Source organism: Lates calcarifer, linkage group LG19 (genome assembly GCF_001640805.2).
Source record: "Lates calcarifer isolate ASB-BC8 linkage group LG19, TLL_Latcal_v3, whole genome shotgun sequence".
NCBI classification, from domain to species: Eukaryota; Metazoa; Chordata; class Actinopteri; family Centropomidae; genus Lates; species Lates calcarifer.
The window spans coordinates 62,697-84,354 of NC_066851.1; the positions used below are offsets into that span (position 1 = coordinate 62,697).

General features: G+C 39.7%; 1 protein-coding gene and 1 long non-coding RNA gene across 4 annotated transcripts; both read right to left on the bottom strand.

Annotated features, from left to right (window-relative positions):
• Positions 1-818: 818 nt before the first annotated feature.
• osr1 (odd-skipped related transcription factor 1) lies at positions 819-9,069 on the bottom strand. Of its 2 annotated transcripts, none has more exons than XM_051078260.1 (3): positions 8,482-9,069; positions 2,511-3,207; positions 819-1,491 (listed from the first exon to the last, which is right to left on the bottom strand). In XM_051078260.1, exons 2-3 carry the CDS (start codon positions 3,179-3,181, stop codon positions 1,359-1,361), a joined length of 804 nt encoding a protein of 267 aa, XP_050934217.1. In that variant the 5' UTR covers positions 3,182-3,207; positions 8,482-9,069; the 3' UTR covers positions 819-1,358. The 2 variants fall into 2 exon arrangements, with proteins under 2 accessions (XP_050934217.1, XP_018517722.1); XM_018662206.2 differs by having other exon boundaries at positions 2,511-3,210; positions 8,482-9,066.
• Positions 9,070-11,505: 2,436 nt separating this feature from the next.
• On the bottom strand, positions 11,506-21,360 carry LOC108873872 (uncharacterized). 2 transcript variants are annotated; one of them, XR_001959562.2, is made up of 4 exons: positions 15,762-21,360; positions 15,563-15,617; positions 12,705-12,795; positions 11,506-12,496 (listed from the first exon to the last, which is right to left on the bottom strand). It is a non-coding gene; the product is annotated as an uncharacterized LOC108873872 (long non-coding RNA). The 2 variants fall into 2 exon arrangements; XR_001959561.2 differs by having other exon boundaries at positions 15,563-21,360.
• Positions 21,361-21,658: the final 298 nt, after the last annotated feature.

Consider the following 21,658-nt stretch of genomic DNA (forward strand, 5'->3'; position numbering starts at 1 on the left):
TTTCTCATCCACTTCACATGCATTTTCATCAGTTCCATCCATCTTTATCTGTTTTATCATTTTTATCATTATGGACTGCTATGAAATTTCATGGTGCATAGGGAATCCTGCTGACTTTGGTGAACCCCTTACTTTTCTTTTAGCACCACCATTAGGTTGACTTCCTTAATAAAATATCTCAGCAATTATTGGATGGTTTGATGTGAAGTTGTAAAGTCACCATCTCCAGAGGATGAACTGTAATGGCTTTTTATCCGAGCAGAGTTTCATTTTGTCCAACATTTTGGTATGTGACCAAATGCCTGAAAAGTTAACAACATTTCAATCACCTTCAGCTGGAATCAGTGCTCATTAAATGTTTGTCTGCTTAAACTCTAAACCAACACAGTGAACATGGTAAACATTTTACCTGCTAAATTTAAGCATTACCATTTTAAACATGTTAGTATGCTGAGGTGAGTGCAGCCTACATAGCCATGATTATGGATAGCCATGATAATGGCTATGTAGGCTGCACATGGCATTGCTGTTTTATTGATATGAACAACATGTTTGCCAAAATAATGGAGTTTAATTTAATGTCAAAGTTTGCACAAACCACAATAAGCACTGGTTTATATCAGTCTAATTAAACTAGACTGAATAAGTAGTGAGTAGGCAACTAGGTCTGTCACCTCGTCACTATCACTGTCATGTTCATGATGAAAACAGAATGTGGTGACCACCACCACTGACCACTACCACTGACCACCTGACCAAAGGTCTTACCTCATACAGCGACATTTCCCTCAAACAAACTCAGACACTCAGTCAACCAGTTACAGTAAAATATTTTATTTAGAAATGATTATTATTCATTTTGAAAATAAGTTTAAGAAATCCAGTGATATATGTAAATAATCAATAATCAGGTTAAAGTGCAAAAATACATTTTTGATATAATGCATCTGTACAAAAATATCATTGGAATGTGATATTGAAAAGATGAAAATGTGTCTATGCTAATATGGCTTTGATCATTCTCAGTTTTAAAAAAAATTAAATATGTGTAAGAGTTGTGTCCCTTTTCTGAAGTCTTTGGATTACAAGCTTCTGAGCAGCCACAGGGGTTTTTAAGGTCCATTTCACATTACACACATTTGTTGGGTTCTCTGCCAAGTCAGGCTTTGATAACTAAGCATAGACTCCTCCACTAAGGCTTATTTCTGTATTATTTCTTTGAGAACACTCCATCCTTAAGGAGTGTTGGCATAGAAACAGAGGGCTGTCTTTCTATAGCTGAAATAAAAAAAAGTTTTTGGTTGTTCTTTGGCCTTATTTTTCCAGTGTCCCTGTCCCTTTCCTGCTGGGAGAGTGAATCACTTGATCTTGGCTGGCTTCAACTCCTTGACCTGCATGTGTAATGTCTTGTGGACAGCCAGAGTCCTGGACTGACAGAAGCCCTTCCCACACTCCTGACATTTGAAGGGCTTTTCTTTGGAATGAATGTACCTGCAGGAGGAACAGAGCAGAGCAGTTTGTATTTAACTAACACTCAGATTTCAGAACATCATCACTTGTGACTGAAATAATTTGTTTGTTGTTTCATTTGGGGGACATGTTGGAAGGGTCATGAAGCCTGACACATGTTTGCCTTTTCAACACAACTGTTTTGATGCTACTGTGTGGTTAAGTTCAGGAACAAACACCAGTTTGGAGAATTTGCAGGGTGTACGGCTTCATAGAGGCGCCCCTCTTGCAGTGAGAGAGTCAGTGCACTCTAAGCCTTGTCTAGAAAAAAACAAATTTTACAAAATCTTCCATTCTTTACCCCGTCACTGTGCTCTGTGCAGTCACCAGCTATAGAACAAGTTTCAGTTGTGTGTGTGTGTGTGATCAGGTAATGTCATGCTAATTAAACACTAATATCACTAGTAACAAATATTTTAACTTGGACCACCAAACACTGAGATGACCGGTCAATGATTACCCTTACACTCCCTCTGGCAGCCCCACTACACAGTACACAGCTGACTGAATTCTATGGAAAACCCAAAAGAAACAAACTCCTACATGTAAAATATGTATCTCTTCACTAACCCTGTCACACCCTGAAAACATTACATATCAATTCATAGCATTTCCGCAGAGAGAATCCTCCAGTGTAAACAGATTTTCTGTCTGCATGCTGCTAATCAAATGAATAATGATAATTTTGTATTGACTTTAGTAGAATAGTTGTATTTTTGTTCTATTAACATTAACAACTAAACTGTTTACACAGGTGGTGCTTCAGCAGCATCTTTTCATTCATCTGTCACTGCTACTCAAACACCACAGGCTGAAGATTCGTCTGTTCTACACATGTGGCTACAGTGAATGTGTGTTGGGCAGACCAATACCGTCAAAGTGTTACTTACAACAGGATGCAGTATGTTGAGTCTAGTTTGGTCTGCTTCAAACAGATTTCATTAGTTCTGGAAATTCAGTTAAAATGTAAATTTATAAGGAAGCTGGTACAGGGTTCTCACCTGTGGTCCCGGAGGTGGTCTTGTCTTCTGAAGGCCTTGTGGCAGATATCACAGGTGTATGGCCTCTCATCCGTGTGCGTCCTCTCATGGATCAAAAGGTTGTAGGATTTGGTAAAATGGCGGCCACAGAACTTGCAGACAAACTCTTTCTTGGTCTTAGAGGGCAGTCGGCCTCGGCTAGACTTGCGTTCCGGTGAGGAGAGTTTGGTCACATCAAGGAGGCATCCCAGGCCAGCTGAGGTCGAGTGGTGAGAGGAAGATTGTGCTCCAGCAGCAGCGCCTGTCACACTCAGGTCCTCTGCCTTCAGATGATCATCTTGGGTGGCTGCTGCTGCCAGGTTGGCAAAATCAAAGCGGGGTTTGTTCTTAGAGCTCTGCAGCAGCCCTGCTGAGCCCTGCTTAGGCTGCAAGAGATGAGGGAATATGGGGATGGAAGCCATGGAGGAGAACTGGGCGGGCAGCTTGGAGATGGTGCAGCGGGGCAGAGCCAAGGGCGGGTAGCCCAGAGTCCACTGATGGAGATGAATGGCGTGTAGGGCACTGAAGCTGTAGATGCTTTGAAAATGATCTGCTGGCAACTGGAGGCCTGTGGAGCTCTGCAGGAAGGAGTAGTTGGCCAACTGGAGGGATGGATGAAGAGGTACAGGTGCTGGCAGAGTCTTGCTGCCCATGGTTGCTACACAAAACCCAGGAAGAGCTTCTGGTAGAGACAAAAAACATCAGCAGATGAAATCATGCAAATTCTGTGCCAAGTCACATTGATTTATTTCTCTAATGATAATATGATCTGACTTTTACTAACTCACTTGGGTCACTGGGTGTGGAGCTCATTTATCATTAAACTGTGTCACTGTAAAGTGATCAGATTTTAACTGCATTAAAATACACACACTCACAGGTGTGTGAACATTAGCGTTTCCACCACTAGAGGCAGCTCTGAGTGAATAAAGAATTTTGCTGAACTCATCACTGAAAAGTAAACAGCTGTTAATGCTAAAAAAGGAAATCACATTCTTTGTAAAAGACACCACAGCTCAGTTATTGAATTATAATTGTTGAGAGTGATAGATTTTCAGCTCATCACTGGATGACATCCACCCACCAGAGAGAGCTGGGGACAGTAGCTGAGATGTGGCTGCTGCTTCCTGGTTTACTTGGACAGAAAACTTTCATGTTGAGGCTCTGACTGCTACATCACTGAATTTATAAGCTCAGATATTTTTAACCCCCTGAGGAAATCCATGTCTGATATGTAGATTACTGGGGTACCCACTCCCCACCCCCATCTATACAGAACCCCAGTGCCTTCCCTCTGCCCATACAAGAACACTCACATATCTGTCAGAAGCTAATACACATCCAGTCTGATTTGCTGATAAAGCCGTTGAAGGGCTCCTCATTGTCAGCTTATTTAGGCTGTGCATGTGAAAGTCCCTTGCTGTTTGATCCACACTACAGAGAGCTTTAAAAGTTACAGGTTGTGGTTACTCTGGTAACATCATGGTCATGGTTACAAAGCTGTAGGTCTGTGATACCATTCCCTGCAGGTAAGTCAGACACACAATATCACCTCTTCAACAAGTCAAATAATACTGTTTTGACTTGAAAACGGTATCCTTGTAATTACTCTGTCCGTTCAGCAGGTTTGTCTGATTATTCATTTGGTATGAGAAGTGTTCAAAAGTATGGTCCAGTTTTTATAGAACCAGTTTTAGAGCAGAGGTTCTGAATAGAGATGTCAATCAATGATCAAATCTTCACTGCTGACAGTCCTCACCAGTGTGCTAAGACACTAAGAGACACGTCAGTTAATGTGTCAGCAAAGGTGTACACAAAACAGTAACACACACACAGATAGATGAGTCAGACAAAGGAAAAGCAGTATGTGTGTGTGTGTGTGTGTGTGTGTGTAGGGATTGAGAGTGGGGGTGGGGGGTTGTTCCTTTTCCCAGAAACACAACATGCCTGGGGCTGTTGAGGACAGAGGAAAAGAATGACAGTGTTCAGACAGAGAAATACCTGTGTGCTGTTAAATCAGGTTTGATAAGTCAGGATAACAATAGACAATAATGTATCTTTGTCTGAGGCAGACACTGATGGACAGGAGCCACAGCAGCTCCAAGTCCCTGTTCTCAGTCTGAATACAGGCCACCCCCTCTCCTCAGCTGACCACACCTCTTTAATGACTCACAACTGCTGCTCTTTTACTCCGCTGCTCCACACTTCACCACAGGTTTAAGTTAAATTTCAGAGGAAAACAGATTCTAATTTTGTATCAAATATCTGATGACTGTAATCACTACCACAGTGCTTTACATTTTCTTCCTCTACATTTCAGAGCATAGTTTCTACTTCCATAAATTTAAATGTCAGAATCAACAAATATAATGCACCAACATAAGATAAGAAACTCCCCAACAGTTTATTAAGTTACAATCGGTACTATCTCCACCAACATCAAGACGCTGCTTACTGCTCAATATTTAATGTAAACATCATGTAAATATTAACTATGTGTATAGTGTCCATTTTTGACAGGGTATATTTTTTTATATTCTGATAATAGGGTTGTATTATTATTTTTATCATTATGTTATTTTATTCTGCTTTCTTTAATTTGTACAAATGGAGCACTGCAATGCAACAATTTCCTGTCAGGGACAAATAAAGGATTCTGATTACTAGATGCATCAGTAAGCGTAATCTAATAACATAATATCTGATAGTACTACAGTACTTTACCTTTTGATACTTGAGGTACATTTTGTTTTACTTTGGTAAATTTGAAATAGTTGTAGTATTTTTACATTGGGCTGTTACTGTTTCTGCACTGATTACTAATGGAGTTTTTTTCAAATAAGGTCTGAAAAAAAGACTACATGTAAAAACCATCTGATGAAGTTTAGGTAAAACTGATATCTGAGCCAAAATCACTGTCCACATCTGTCAGTCACATCAGAATATCACATCAGATCCACCTCTCAACATTAGTCCTTTTACCTCTGATACTGAAATATATTTTCTCCTCACATTTGCATCATTTAAATTTGAACTCATAGCTTTTTGCTATTAATCGAGTCTTTTTTTTGTTTGTTTTATGATGTTGCTGTTTGCATTTAAGTCAAACTAACACATCTGCTTTTCTTCTGTTTTTCACTTCACTCGTTACCAGATCCCTAATTTATGATAATGGCTTTATGAGTTGTGACAAGTTAAAACCATTTTATTGAGCATGTCAGAAGACAAAAATGCCTCTTCAAACTGTGTGGAAGGGAATTCATCAGAACAAACTCACATCCTTGTTTTTAGAGCCCAGAGCTTCTGAACATGCAAAGTCTTCTTGATCTGAATTTGAGGGACATTTTGATGCACAAAATGTGTTGAATATTTCAGTTAGATGGAATGATGCAGCTGAGGATTTTGTTATTTTGGACTATTCAAGAAAATAAGTGAATCAGTTTTCACATTGACTTTTTTCCAGAGAAAAAACAAGGGGTGGGTGGACTGACATAAACACATCAGACATGAAGGACGTGTGAAGTGTGGTGGAGAAAAATTGCTGCTTCTGAGCTTCTGGGAGGCTTCTTGAGGATCTGACAACAACTACACTGTTTTACTTTAACCACAGAGCATGGGACTGTACATTCACCTTATTCAACCTTAAGACACAAAATAACTTCCTTAGTTAATCAGCCGCTCTACAGTAGAGGGCTGCTTTAACCAACATTTATCTGAATACAACAAACTGAACTCAGCTCAACCTGCTGGATGTCCTGCTGATCTGTAGGTTATGTTGTTATCTCGGGCAGAGAGAGGAGAGGTTACATGTTTGCAGCTTTATAAGAGCTGCAGAGATTATAATAAATGTAGTAAATGAGAGAATTTGAAACGTTAAGGTCAAGCCTGAGGTTGGGCAGCTCGTCCAGTAAACTCCAGTGAGGTCACTGTAATGAAGAGCAGTGGAGCTCAAACAGCCCCCTGTGGTCTGTTCCTTTCTGATCATGACGCAGAAGTAATTGACTTTTACTTAGGAGGTCATTAGAGGAGATAAGTGGTGTGCTGTTGAGCCTCCCCCAACCTTTAACCCTCTGATGTCTGCATACCAGGGACCTCCACATCTAAACAGTCATGTGACCCTCTGCGTGGTCCACACTATGAAGCCCCTGCAACATGGCCTGTTCAAGGTGGGAAGGTAGTCACAGAAGGTAGTCACAGAGCCCAACAGACATCTGTGTAAAAGAGAGAGCTGAGTCGGGGGAACAGACTCTGACGCTGCCGTCTCTGACTCCACAGAGCTCGCGTCTGAAATCACACACTGAGCAGCGTCCTGTCGTCCCCTGTTCAACAGACAGAGTAGAGACTTCACAACCAGGACTCCTCTTCAGGACAATATAGCAGACCCCTCTCTGTGAAGACTGAGAGGCTGAGCATAGCACACACACCATACCAAGACCCAGACCCAGACTCAGACCTTCTACAGCGCTGAGCAGGTCGTGTCCTCTTTTTTTTTTCAGCAACCTTACCAAACAAACACATTCTTGGTATGTTGTAAACTGATCTCAGTCATTTCTGTCTTCATGTTTTTTCATTTTTGCTTTTAAAATTTGTTGGAAAAAAACATTTTAACTCAGGAAATGTTTAGGACTAGTCAAATGTATATAGTGAAACTTGGTCCAGACTTGTGCTGGTTAGAACTAATTCAGAAACTGTTTCCCAGCTGAAAGCAACAGTTCACAGCCATGTGGATTTGAGATGAAGGATTTTTACACTCAGGAAATAAGTTTTCACTATTTTACACAAAGCAAGAATCAGAGAAAAGTCAGAAACAATATGATGTGTGTGAGAGAGAGAGAGAGAGAGAGAGATGGACCCCTGTTTTTAAACTGTGACTGTGGATTTCAAAGCAGAAGAAAATAATAATCTACAAACTATTAACTATGAATCTGAAGGTAAAAAGTGTTGGTATTGCGTGAACAGCAGCAGCTCAGGCACAGAGAAGGGTTGTTAGAGTCATTGTGATAATGTCAGCGTCAAAAATTAGTTCTCAATGATCTTTTTTACATTTAACAGAAACTTCTCTAGCTCTCCCTTCACATATTGACTTTAAAACCCAGCCAGTACTGGTTAAAGGAGTTCACATTAACCACATCAAAACACTGCAGACAAATTCAACACACGCACACACACAGGCACAGCACCCGTGCTCCAGCGGGACACCTGAGCTGTGAAAAGGCCCCACACACCTGCCTCTCAGACCTCTTATGATGCATATGGACCTGGTTTGATCCCAGGCTTCATTAATAACAATTAATTAGTGAAACAAGGAGGACAGGTCATTCAGCTGAGCAGAGGATGAAGGTGAGAATAAAGAGAATCTCCTCTCTCTTGTTCTTTGCAGCAAGGACGTGATGTGTACTGCAGCTTTTATCTTGATTTAAATCTGTTTAACACAGTGCGGACCTGACACTCATGAAGCAGGTTAACCAAGGTTTTATAGAAATTAGATAACTATGAATCACTCAGTTCATTATGTCACTAAAATGCTGATAATTCATAAAACTATATGTGAAGTTTTTCTGACACTCTGCTCTTTTCAGAATCAGTCCAAATAGAACTGCGCTCATTCACCACTTTAAAAGATTTAATCACTAAATATAAAATAAATCTGAATATCAAATAATTTCGCATATCAGTGGAAACTGATACTGACAGTCATTTTAAAGAACTGATGTCTTCCACCTGTTGCACACTCCTCTTGTAAACTCCTTCGACTGTCTGAAATAATAAATAATAAACTGGAACATTAATAACTGAACAGCAGTGATGATATTTGCTCTCGGTGTTTAATGTTCAAATTATCCAGATAACTTCCTGATAATACAGAACTTAGTTTCCCGTCACTGTTTGGAAGTTTAGTGAATTAGATATTCATCCTGAACACAGAGACAGAGGAGAGTTAGGGTTCACTCACCCGTGAATCAGACCTGTAGAAATGTCCCAGTGCAGCTCGGAGGTCCTGCCGAAGGTTCAGGGAGTTGAAGCTCGCGGAGCAGCCGTGTTTCTTGGGGTGGTTGAGTTAATGAGATGGCCGGAGCGGCAGCATGTTCCTCCGCTGCAGGCGGAGGCTCAGAGTGGAGGCTGAGCGGAGCAGGCACGGCGGTGTGATGGTGGAGCTGAGCTGCTGAGACGTCTCTCCGCTCCAATGGTCTGCGCTCTGAGCTGCTACCGCCTCTTTATTACAGCGCACAGTCCGACGCGTCACTCAGCCAACCCATGTACAATCCAACACAGCACAACAGGACACACAATATCACCGCTGCTCTATGAGCCCGTGGTGTTAGGCAAAGAGAACTCGGTGTTTCACTAAGCTCCTGGGCGCACATTGGACCAGATCGGGCTCACGGAGCGGAGCACACGCTCCCTCAGATGAATCCAGTGCCTGTCACCTCACTACACGTTTGATATTAGATGATGCATTAGAATGTTTAAAAACTTAGTCTAGCGCAAAGCCTCAGTCTCAGTCTCAGTGTCTCTGACTTTACTTCACTGCACCGCCTGTATAAACTTTCATATTTCCTGCAGCCCCTCTGCTGCTGTGGATGAAACTTATACACTACTGCTACAAAGTGCAACAGCTACAGGATCTGTACTGTAAATATATTTGGGTATATCGAACCTTGTAGGCCTCAGAGTTCAGTGCAGCGGTACCAGACCGGACCATCGGCCGTCGGCTGCTAAGAGAGTTAGTGAGGATGGTTTCTTTTCTACTGAACTTTATCATCACTGTAAGAGAGATGGATGAATATCTGAGGGGGAAATTTAGCATTTTATCATATAATAATAATAATAATAATGATGATAATGATGATGATGATGATGATAATAATAATAATAATAATAATAATAATAATAATAATAATAATAATAATACAGATCATTTAAGAAACGGCTCGTCCAGGAGAAACAGTGGAGTTCAGTGTGTGTGTGGGTGGACTGACAGGATAAACACATCAGACATGAAGGACGTGTAAAGTGTGGTGGAAAAAAGCTGCTGCCTCTGAGCTTCATTAGGATCTGACAACAACTACACTGTTTTCACTTGTTTAACCACAGAGCATGGGACTGTACATTCACCTTATTCAACCATAGGACACTAAATAACTTCCTCAGTTTACCAGCCGCTCTACATTACAGGACTGCTTTAACCAACATTTATCTGAATACAACAAACTGAACTCAGCTCAGCCAGCTGCTCTGAAGTGATTATATCTTTGTAGTAGGTTATTATACATTCTGATTTGCTGTGCTTCGATAGAGCCTGAATTTCTTTAGCTTTTAGCTTTTAGTTGTGTGAGCATTGATTTAACAAAGAAAAAATATAATAAAAACAAACAAAGAAAAACACCCAGCTTGAGATGTAGTGAAGCAGCCTGCAGCAGGAAAACAAGCAGGATTTTTTCTCCAGTGAACAAAATCTGCCATCTGCTGGAGAAGCTTTTTTTTTTATCTGCTTCATCCTGACTTTTGATTTGTGCTGAGTTTATGACACCTGTTGTCAAAGCACCATCTCTAACTGTGAGTGCTGTAATGATGGAGCAAATGAGTTGATTGAATCACATAACAGAAAATATGAAAATAGCACGAGGTTGATTATTTTTGCTCAGTGTGTTGATATTTTCTGAGAAACCTGGCAGAACTTGTTCATATTGCATAACAGTGCCAAGTTTATGAGTGCAGACATAGCAATCCATCAGAGATGGTGGCACAGATGCCTAGCTTAGCCTCCATCTATGAGTAATAAAAGTCAGTGGCGAGACATCATTTACGTAGTGTGAGGCAGTAGAGAACACAGTGAAAAGAATGGCTGTGGGAGTAAGTGCCCTCTGTGAGCTGGGATACTTCTGTGTACAGACACACAGAGCAGCGCATCAAGGCTCAGTGACTCCTCAGTGAAATAGTGTCCACAGGTCACTTACATACATACACACACGCGCGCGCACGCACACACGCACACACACATTTCAAATGAAATCCTAACACCTAGCAGCCAAAAGGAAATGGCTGCCAGCACATTCAAAACACATCAAACCCTCAATTCCTATAGGATCTGTCTTTTTTAATGGTAGAGGACATAAAAAGTAGTAGTAGTGATAGTAATAGTAGTAGTAATAGTTGTATTAGTAGTAATAATAGTAGTTTGAGGTCCACTCACTAGTTTTTACAGAAGCTTTAAACCACAGGAGTTAATGAAGGATATTCACATCTATCACCACAGACCATCACTGAACAGAGACAGAAATTATAATCTCCCCCATAAACAATCACCTGTTATCATGTGACTGAAATTCTGTACTGAGGTCAGGTGATGACAACTGAAGCATTTCCATGTCAATGGAGTAAGCTTCATTTGTTTCAGAAGAGTTTTACTTTCAGTTTACCTGTAGCATGGTACATGTAAATTCATGTTTCCTCCACTGGACTCGGACACAGTTTAAATCAAGCTGCCAGTCTTTGTTCATCAGTGGAAGGATTTGATTTAAGATTCAGTTGCTCCCCCTAGAGGCCACAGAGAAACGCTAGTTCAGATGTATGAAAACATATGTATTGCAAAATTGTGCTGGAGCTGATATGTATCGTAAGCCATTTAAAAAAAACTTCTTACTGCACTGTATGTTATGAACACAAATCCTTCATTATGTGTACCAGAATCGAATCATACATACTTTTGTCACTGCAAGAGCTTTGAATTATTCTATGATGTATGTAATGTAAGGATAATTACTTCACACCCTCCTTGTGTTAAGAAAGCATGTTTACAATAGCAGGTCCCCTAAGCTGATGTATCCTAAATGTTATGTTTGAATGCCTAAAACTCAGTTTCAATTTGGAGTCTAGAGCTGAAGCAGACAAAGCTCATTCACTTTGATTGAGCACACGCACCAGACACACAAGACTTTTTAATTATTATTTATTTTTTAAAAAGATAGGTTCACATTCTTTCAAGACTATCTTATAACAATACACACATGTCCATATGTACATTGAGAGAGCCATTTTTCTATGAAAGCATAATATCCAATGGTGGAGAGGCAATCCCCTCAAACAGGAAGTGGAATCATTGCAATAATTTTCCTGGGGCTCATCCCCCAAGGTCAGCTCTGAATGGTATTGGCAAAACTGTCATGATTGGTTGAGCCAACACTCTGAGCCAACACTCTGATCCAGATTGAAATTTCTCAACAGCCACTTGATTGATTAACATGAAATTCCCAAAGAGATATTCTTGGTCATCCTGCCTTTCACAGTAACATCTCAAATAGCATCTGTTATTGATAAAGACTGCACAGCAGGATCACCAATCAACAGGCCTGAAAGTGTTATGCTAGGACAGGAACACCTCTGGGAAACTGTCCGAGAGCAAGTCTAGCAGTTCTCGGTCTAGGCTCAGTCTTAGTGCTCGCTGACTTCAAGCTCCAGCCTTCCTCACTCACATCTGAACAAGCCAGAGTTGCCTCATTCCCTTGTTCACAGGATGAGTGTAGCTTTGAGGCACCGCAGGGTTGGAAATGTAGTCTCGGTACAGGTGTGATGGGCACAGTTGTTTGGAGAACTGGTGATGCTCATTAATAAGATGTTTGAAATACACAATAAATCCTTCATTTGGGGGGTGGGGGGTATGATTAATGATACAATAAATGAACTGCTTCAGCCACCTACACCGTAACTGTAATGCAAGGAAATCAAGTAGCATTTTTGGACTCATGACTAGATGGCTCTATTAAAGGATAATAACCCAAACACTTACTTACTTTGCATTTTAACAAATAAACAAAAGAAACAGTCCAACAGAACATAAAACCCTCCATTTAATTTGGCACAGCTTAAAAAACAGATCAGCTTAGATCCTGGGCTCCTTCAGAAGCTCCGCCCCCCAAACTTGTGGAGAAGCATCACCATGGAAACCAACACTGACAACTAGGATTCCTCTGAGCAAGGAAGAAAATGACAGAATTGAGTCTTTCTGCTTTTTTATAGCCAAAGCAAAACAAATGTAAAATAAAATTTCACCTAAGGAACAACATGCACACAAACACCATCCATAACAACAGAGTGAAAACTAACAGAGTTAGTGGTTCAAATTGTTTATATAGGCCTGTAGATTTGTAGCTTAGCTAACATGGAAAGTAACTTTACCTGGCAGAGAATCTCAAATCATACATCAATCCCACTGTGCCTGCTAACTTTTGTTTTCAGGTCTTTGTGTCTATAAAAACCTTCACAAACACTGTAAGAACAAATAACACAGAGTTAACAACAGAGTATGTTACATCAGTTGCAGTGCAGCTAACTGGTAGAGTGGATGAGAGAGTTTTTCAGAGCTAATGCAGCAACTGCAGATTGCGCTGATCCACTTCACTTATATCCCAATTCTAGAGCCGGGACTATGTAGAAACATCAGTTTTTTTTTCAGCTCACACACAGAAGCAGCAGCTAGCAGACTATAACAAGCTATTCACTGAATCGGAATAAAAGTGCATCAGATTGTAATGGCTAGCCCTACCTTTAATTAATGTTCAAACCTGCAACATAATGAAGGTATCTGAACTGTACTTACTGCTGTGTGATCTGTAACATGATGTTAATACAAACCTTTGATAGTAAGTGATGCAGTGTTAAACAGTAATGGTGAATTATTATTATTTCTTATATTTTTCGGTTCCATTTCCTTTTTAAATGGAAAGAAACAATAAAAAAGAAAACATAATTTCCATTTCCAAAACAAAACCAAAAGGGTGTAGGCTGAAACTAAAGCTTTTTTTAAACACCTACCCCTCTTCCCTCACAGCTAGATAAGTCACTAATCAGGTTAAAGACATCCACAGGCACAAGTTTTTAATATCATCATTAGTGCTGTCTATATTTCCATAATATATTTCGTGATTAAACTATTCTTATAAAGTTTTTTGAATCTATTGGGAGTACTACATGTTTTAATTTCTTCAGAGCAATCATTCCATAGTTTCACACCCCTGGCAGACAGGAACATTCACATTCGAAAAACCTAAGACACGAACAATTGTAAAAAAAATCATTGTCTCTCAGATTATATTTGCCATTTCTAATTTTAAACAACTTCTGGATACTTTGTGGCAACTGTCCATTTTTAGCTTTGTACATGATTTGCATTGTGTTGTAATCTACTAAGTCTCTAAATTTCAGTATGTTTAGTTGAATAAAAAGTGGATTTGTTAGTTCTTGAAATTATAGCAGAATATTTCCATGACTCACTAGGAGCCTCACCTGTCCCTCTTCATCCACCCCTCTTCATCAATCCCCCCTCATCTGTCCCTCTTCATCTGTTCCTCCTCATCTGTCCCCCCAATCTGTCCCACTTCAACTGTCCCCCCTCATCTATCCCTCCTCTCTCCACTCTCTTCAACCATGTATTGACATTCAAAGCTTAAATGAAATCACAGTTAAGAATAAGTACACCGGACAACTTAGTGACTCTGCTTTCGAGCCCCTATACCCATCACCCTCTCTGGACCTCAGGAAAACATATCACCTCATCTACAGCAGAGTTCAACACACCACTAGGTCACTCTGAATACCTGGTCATTCTTTTTGGACTCATCAATGTGTAGCATTTTTCCATGCACTTGTGAATGATGTCCCTCATGACCCAACCGGTCGAGGCAGATGGCCGCCCACCTTGAGTCCGGTTCTGCTCGAGGTTTCTGCCTCTTAAAAGGAAGTTTTTCCTTGCCACAGTCGCCTAGTGCTGCTCATGGTGGGATCTGTTGGGTTTCTCTCTGTAAATTTTATAAGATAAAGAGTACAGTCTAGACCTGCTCTATATGTACAGTGCCTCGAGATAACGTCTGTTGTGAATTGGCGCTATATAAATAAAACTTGGTGCTATATAAATAAAATTTGATAAAATTTGACTTGACTTTTTTCCTCAGATCATGGAAGAGCACATTCAACATGTATGATTAGTGATACGTTGTCTGCTTAAAAAGAAATTATTGCTAAGTTTCCAAAGAACACAGCAGCATTTTCCCACACAACATAACTCTCAGCAAAGCAAAATAGTGCTTGGGGGAAGATGGGAGGGGCTATGGAAGCCCCAAAGAAGTGGCTTTGTGCCATATGGTAATTTCAACAGGAATTATGAATAAATTGACTGTAAATAAAATTCACAACTACTCATATAATGATTAAATGATAAATAAAATACATACAAAATACAAATTAGAAATAATAATTAACAATGTGCATTTTACATAAGTAGTTTACATATATGAATTGCTGTCTTATTGATAATATATGAAACAGATTGTAACATAACTTAAAAATTGAGACCTCCCTTGACTTTCTGGGCTGCCTGGAACAGCCTGGACTGTTTTTTATGGGACAAATATTCTGTAAAAATCCAAAGGATGTGATATTCCTGAGTGTCTCTCTTCCAGTGCCAAAGTGAGCAACAGTAGCTAATGTCAACAAGTGGCTGCAAGCGCAACATAAAATCCAACACAAACAGCACCAAAAAAAGTTTGAAGTCTGTCTTATCGAATGGGAATAGGACCAACATCACGGAAAAAACATAAGTAGGGCATTCATTTCATCCAGGGTCTATTTAGAGATAAAGCTCTCAGTATAGACTTGCTAGCTAGTGATATTGTGTTAGCCAGCAAGCTGATAATGATATTACACTTTAAATATCCTATTTCAAAAAACATGTTTGTAAACCTGGTCTTTCATAGCCAGACCTGTCTCCACACTTAATTTTAGTCCTGTGCCAGTGGTGGAGAGTCAAATATAGTCAAACTATAACAACAGTGTTATGTTAGTTACCCCATCTATTTATCTATCTATCATCAGGATGCTGACTGCAGTTCACTCAACAGCCAGCTGTGTCATTAATACCAAGGTTCTCTGAATGATACACACAGAATCTTTATACAGTCACTACCAAGTCCATTATAACAACATACACATATCACACAGAAAACAACTCATAGTGTTGAATATTCAAAAAGCCATTTTACCTGCCTTACTCTGAAGTCCAGTTGATGACTGCTGGCTGCAGCAACCCATTTGTTCCTACACCAATGAATGAACACAAATTTCATCTCCTTAAACACCAGCTGTAGAAAATAAACTGCAGAAATCTTTCAGACTGAAATGTCAGCTACAAGTAGGTCTGTGTGTTTGGTTATGACTCTGAGGAGTATGATTTTTTTTTACCTTATGTGACTCTATTGAGTGTCTTTGCCTACGTGTCTTTCCCACTGTGGCTCTACTTTTACTCTCTTACGCCCCCCTGAGGTGGCTCTTGGCTTCACTCTTCATCCCTCATGGTTTTGTCCTGTGGAATGTCCTTGTCTATTGCAGACCTTATCCTGTAATTTCCTGATTCCATTTGGACCAATGAGTTAAATTAGTGAGAAGCGCAGTGAATATTTCAGTTTACACTTCCACCTGTAATCTTAATCCCATCCGAATGCGGTTTCATTTGTATGAAGTGTTTTCTTTTTGTTGCCATTCTTTGCTGTTGCTGTGACTCAGTGTAGCCACAGGTATCAATTAAGTTTTATCTCATCTCATCTTATTTGTTGTTTGGGGTCCTAGTTAGTTTGAGCTGGTCTTAAACAGCAGGACATAATTAGAAATGAAAAGAGAACACACAACACAGTGAGGCCAGGACTCCATCTCTCTCTCTCATTCTCATCTGTCTCTTTCCCTATTACTGATTATTTTTTTGTTTTCCTCTCTAACAATACAATATTGATGACAATATACTTGATGCATTTCAGCACTTGCATTTGGCTCTGAGCCAGTGGACTATAAAGGAATATATAGTTTTATGATCATATGAAATCACAGAGGGTCGTTGTTCATAGAAACCAACACACTGTTGACTCATACTGGAACTATTTGTGGTTGGAGCTGTTTTTGATTTGGACAAATTTAGGACTATGTGCAGGTGTGCGGCACACAAACACACACACACACACACACACACACACACACACACACACACACACACACACACACACACACACTTAATGCATAAATGCAGCTACCATTGACTCCAGGTTGAGACCTGTATGACTTCAGCATTCCTGTTCTAACTGCTGCTGCTAGAGAGTAGATTTGCTTCAAAACAATTTTACATTGTCTGTATTACAGCATGCTGCAATGACACTGGAATTTGTATCAGATACTGATCCAGAGCAACATATTTTACAGGTATTGGCAATGTTACTATGGTCAGGCGACATCAACTCCAATGCCCTATCTCCAGTCAGTGGTCCAGCCGACACCAGCTCCCAGAGTTCTCCCATTGGTGGCCTGGCTGATACCGGCCTCGTCAGTGGTCCAGCTGACTCCTGCCCCCAGTATAACTGTTTTTTATATGATCACATTGTCCTGAGTCTGTCTGTGCTTAACAAAGCCTGTTTGGTTGGTGTTTATGAGGTCTGGGATTATATCTTCCAATCATTTAGCTAATATCAATTCATATAGTGTATAATCAATGTTTAAAACAGATATGCGTCTATAAGAACTACATTTCATCTTGTGTTTAATTACTGCTTGTCTCCATGACACAGGGGGTCCTCCCCCATTAAGAACACAATTAAAACTGTTTTTAAGCATTGGTAGTATTATTTCCCTAAACATTTTGTACCACTCTGCTGGGTAGCCATCGGCACCTGGCATTTTATTTGACTTCAGTCTTGATATGGCCTTATTTATTTATTCATCTGTTATCTCCCAAGTTATTATTCTGTTATGCTGTATTCCTATAGATGGTAAGTCCAAGGATGTCAGGAATTCTGATACAGCTCCTATTTCAGCAGCTTCAGGTTGAGCCTATAAATTGGAATAGTATGTTTCAAAAGATTTTTGTATATCTTCCAATTTGTGATATGTCTTATTAGTCTGAGGATCATTCACTTTATGTATACATCTCTCTGCCTGTTGTTTGCATATTCTCCATGCCAGAAGTCTTTTGGATTTGGGGCCATTCTCATAGAAATTTTGTTTGATCCACTTAGCCTTTGCTGCTATCTGACTTTCATAAATATTTAAAGTTTGTTTTGTATTTAAAATCTGCTGTAAGACCTCAAGAGTCATTACATTCCATATGTTTACTCTCTAAAGATTTTAACTTTTCAACTAGTTCCTTGATTTGTTTATTTTTTTTTCCTTTTTCTTCTGGGCAGACCATTTTATAAGTTTGCCTCTTAAAACTGCCTTAGCAGCATCCCAAAGTGTGCTTGGAGACAAGGTTCCATTATTATTATAAGTAATATAGTCTTTCATTTCTTTCTTTATATATTCTTGACATTGAAGGTCATTCAGAAGATTTGTGTTAAGTCTCCACAATGTTTCCTTTGGTTTGTTGTCTAAATGTAGTGTTAAGTATACCCCTGTGTGGTCAGAAATGGCCCTTATTCCTATGTCACATTTTATAATCTTATGTCTATCCGAGTTGGACATGAAAAAATAATCGATTCTTGAGTATACTAAACTATAAAGTAAAGTATTTATCATGGGGGTGTAGGTCTCTCCATATGTCAATCATGCCTAATTCTTTGAGCAGCTTTTTGACATATACTGCAAGTCTCCTGCCGCTCCTACAACTCCACTCAACACCTGCTGCTAGAATTAGAAATTACTTATACTGCTATTAGTTGTATTGCTGTGTTAGCAGTTAATACTTTAATTATCACTACTATCACTACTACTGCTGTATTACTGGCCTCATCTTACATCTGATATGGAACCTGTGTTATGCTATGTTCTTCTTTCGCTATTCTCTACCCCCTCTCCCCCCTCTCCCCCCCTCTCTCCTTCTTAACCCAACCGGTCGAGGCAGATGGCCGCCCACCCTGAGTCCGGTTCTGCTCGAGGTTTCTGCCTCTTAAAAGGAAGTTTTTCCTTGCCACTGTCGCCTAGTGCTTGCTCTTGGTGGGATTTGTTGGGTCTCTCTCTGTAAATACCTATTTTAAAGAGTATGGTCTAGACCTGCTATATATGAAAAGTGCCTTGAGATGACTGTTGTTGTGATATGGCGCTATATAAATAAAATTGAATTGAATTGAAAAAGATCCTATCTCTTTTTTTTAAATTTGAAGAGTCCATGTTTTGGCACAGTTGAATATTCCACTCTCCTCCACATATTAAAACACCTGAAGTTTCCACCGAGACTAGGTCGAAAATCTTTCTAATCAACTGTTTATCATTTCCCGGTGGCCTATAGACATTCAGTAAGGTGACTTCTTTGTGGTCAATAAAACCTTTGACCAGTACATAACACCCTTCCTTATCAGTAATTTGGAAAGAAAACATAAAATTGACACTGATTAATATTGTTACTCCTCTTGTATTCCCTCTTTCAAAGAATGAATAATATGCGTTTTTAAATCCCATTTTTCTCAACTTATCATGTTCAATATTTGAGAGATGTGTTTCTTGCCAAAGAATTATATCCCGTTTCTCTCTTTTCATTTTAGCAGTAGTCTTACTTATCTTTATAGGGTTGTGTAACCCATTTACATTCAAAGTGATGCTTTGTATGAATCATCTCAACTGACAAGAGAAAAAGTAAATATTCACCTGAGTATTTAGCCTGACAAGATGATCTGAACAAACCAACTTCTTTAAACTCTAGTGACTTCCATTTCATCTCTGAATAACGTTTAAATTCAGAGCAGGGCACATAACGAGGCAAATATTGTTTCCCTGCTTAGTGGTCAGTTTAAATAGTACAAGATTACGATTGGACAAATCGCTTAGTCTCTGAATATCAATAAACCGTCCACCTTCCTGGCTTATTTCAGTCTATATTGATATTAACATTTTCCCTTACCAATCTCTTAAAGGTAACACAGTCTGTTTGATTACACCATGGCAACTAATGTGTCATCCGTGTTGCGTCTGAACGCTTTTAGTTTCTCCTGGATTTGTCTCAGACAGTCCTGCACCTGCCTTTTCCCAGTGCTGGTATAATGATCCGGTCATAGGTACAGGTCCCGTGGCAGCCTTGGCTCTGGAGCTGTCCAGTGCGAATCCTCTTCTCTTAAGGTCCTCCGTTGCCTCCACTGCGCTGTTAAAGAAAACTGGACCGCTGTCGAAAAACACTTTGACTTTTGCTGTGTACAGGGTCTGGAAGTGCAGCCTGTTTTCTTCTAGTGCCTTCCTGATGTTGGCATAAGCTCTTCTCTTTTTTAGTATTTCGGCTGCGTAGTCCTGTTCAAAAAACACTCTTTTCCCCTCAAAACAGATCTCTCTCTTCTTCCAGGCGAAACAGAGCACCATTTCTTTTGTTTTATATTCCTGGAAGTAGATTATCATAGACCTTGGACGGGATCCCTGCGGTGGTCTGGATCCAAGGGATCGGTGATAGCGTTGTATCCCAAGTCTGGTCTCGGGGGAGAGACAGCTCTGATTTAATAAACTTCTCAACAAAGCCTTGTATGTCATCCCCTTCAGACCCTTTGGGAATCCCGTGAATACATAAGTTGTTCCTGCGGGATCTGGCCTCCAGGTCTGTTAGTTGGGTTTGGATGCTCTGCTGGATTTCCAAGGTTCTATTCTTTTCTGAGAGTGAATTGTTGCTGAGGTTTTGGTTCTGTTGCGATTTTCCTTTCGTCTTCTTTTTTTTCCTCCTTACCATGTGCTAGCAAGTTATTTTAAGCATTTAATGTTCATATTTCAAAAGGGAGGAGTAGGACCACGCAGGAGCTCCTGACTTATGCTGTTGCTTGCTTCAGCATCATACCGGAAGTCCCTTGCTAGCATTGTTTTTATGTACTTTTCAACACTTCTCTTTTGTTATTGAGTTCCAAATACTTTCTAGTTGTTCCCACAGACTTTCTTTGGATTAAACGTTTGTGTGATCAATCTCTGAATAGACTAAAACCCAAATTTGTTCAACAGGATTCAAATCCAGACTTCGACTTGGTCAGTCCATCAGTTCCAGTACTCAACATTCCTTTTTCTTAATAACAATAGTCTCTGCACAGTTATGAAGCATGCTTGGGGTCATTGGTTGTGGGTTCATATACCAACAAAACAATCTGATTCAGTCCAGAAGGGATTTCATGATGCACTAAGATGTTGTGGTAGACGTTCTTGTTCATGATCCCATCAGTTTTCACTAATTTGCCCAGGCTGTTTCCACAAATGGAACCCCATACCATAATGGAATGCCCACCATGTTTCACTGTGGGTCCAATGCATCTGGCATCAAAAAGTTCTCCAGTTTTTTGTGGACATAAACACGATGATGCTGACTGAAGAGTTCAAACTTGGACTCGTCTGTTCAGTCATCAGCAATCCAGTGTTTGTGCTCCCTGTCAAATCTGAGGCGTTTATGGATGTTTGCAGGCCTCAATAATGGCTTCTTAGCAGTTATTCTTCCCTTTAAACCTTGTTCCATCATTCGTCTGCTTATGGTCATTCTGTAGACTAGAAGCATTCATCTCTGCCTTAAGATCAGCAGTGGTCTTCGTTTTGTCTCTACCACTTAAAATCTTGAGGCGTCTGACATCTGCTTCAGTTGACTTTCATTTCCTGCCTTTTCCTTGGCGCATTTTGTAAGTACCAGTCTCTGCAATTCCTTTAATGCACTACTGACTCTTTCATTTTCAGTGAGCTCTCAACGTTTTACCATTTTGAACAGGAATGAGGAATTTCAAACTAAATTCACCTTTTTTAAACCCAAATTTGAGCTGGCTCGCTTCTCTGAGAAGTCAGAAATTAATCAAGCATAACATTCAACCACTAAAACTATTTTTAAGGAATGCAAGTAAATAACTATAATTTGACAGGTAATCAAGAAATAATAATGTGCTTTACTATTTTTTCTGTTTTTTGGTAAAAATTTGAAAATTCATGGATAACAATAATTATTATATTTTAAAAATATAATTTTGGTTAAAGAGCTTCTACATACTGGTGTATTATTACAGAAAAATTATTTTGGTAATTAACAGTGCTGTTAATTTAGGTTATAGCATCTGGACAATCTAGATTTTCTTAATTAAAAGGAACCTGGCTCCAGGAGCCAACTGTTTTTCTGCTGCATTGTCGCACAGAGGGATTGTCATCGCTGACTGCCATTTGTGCCAGAG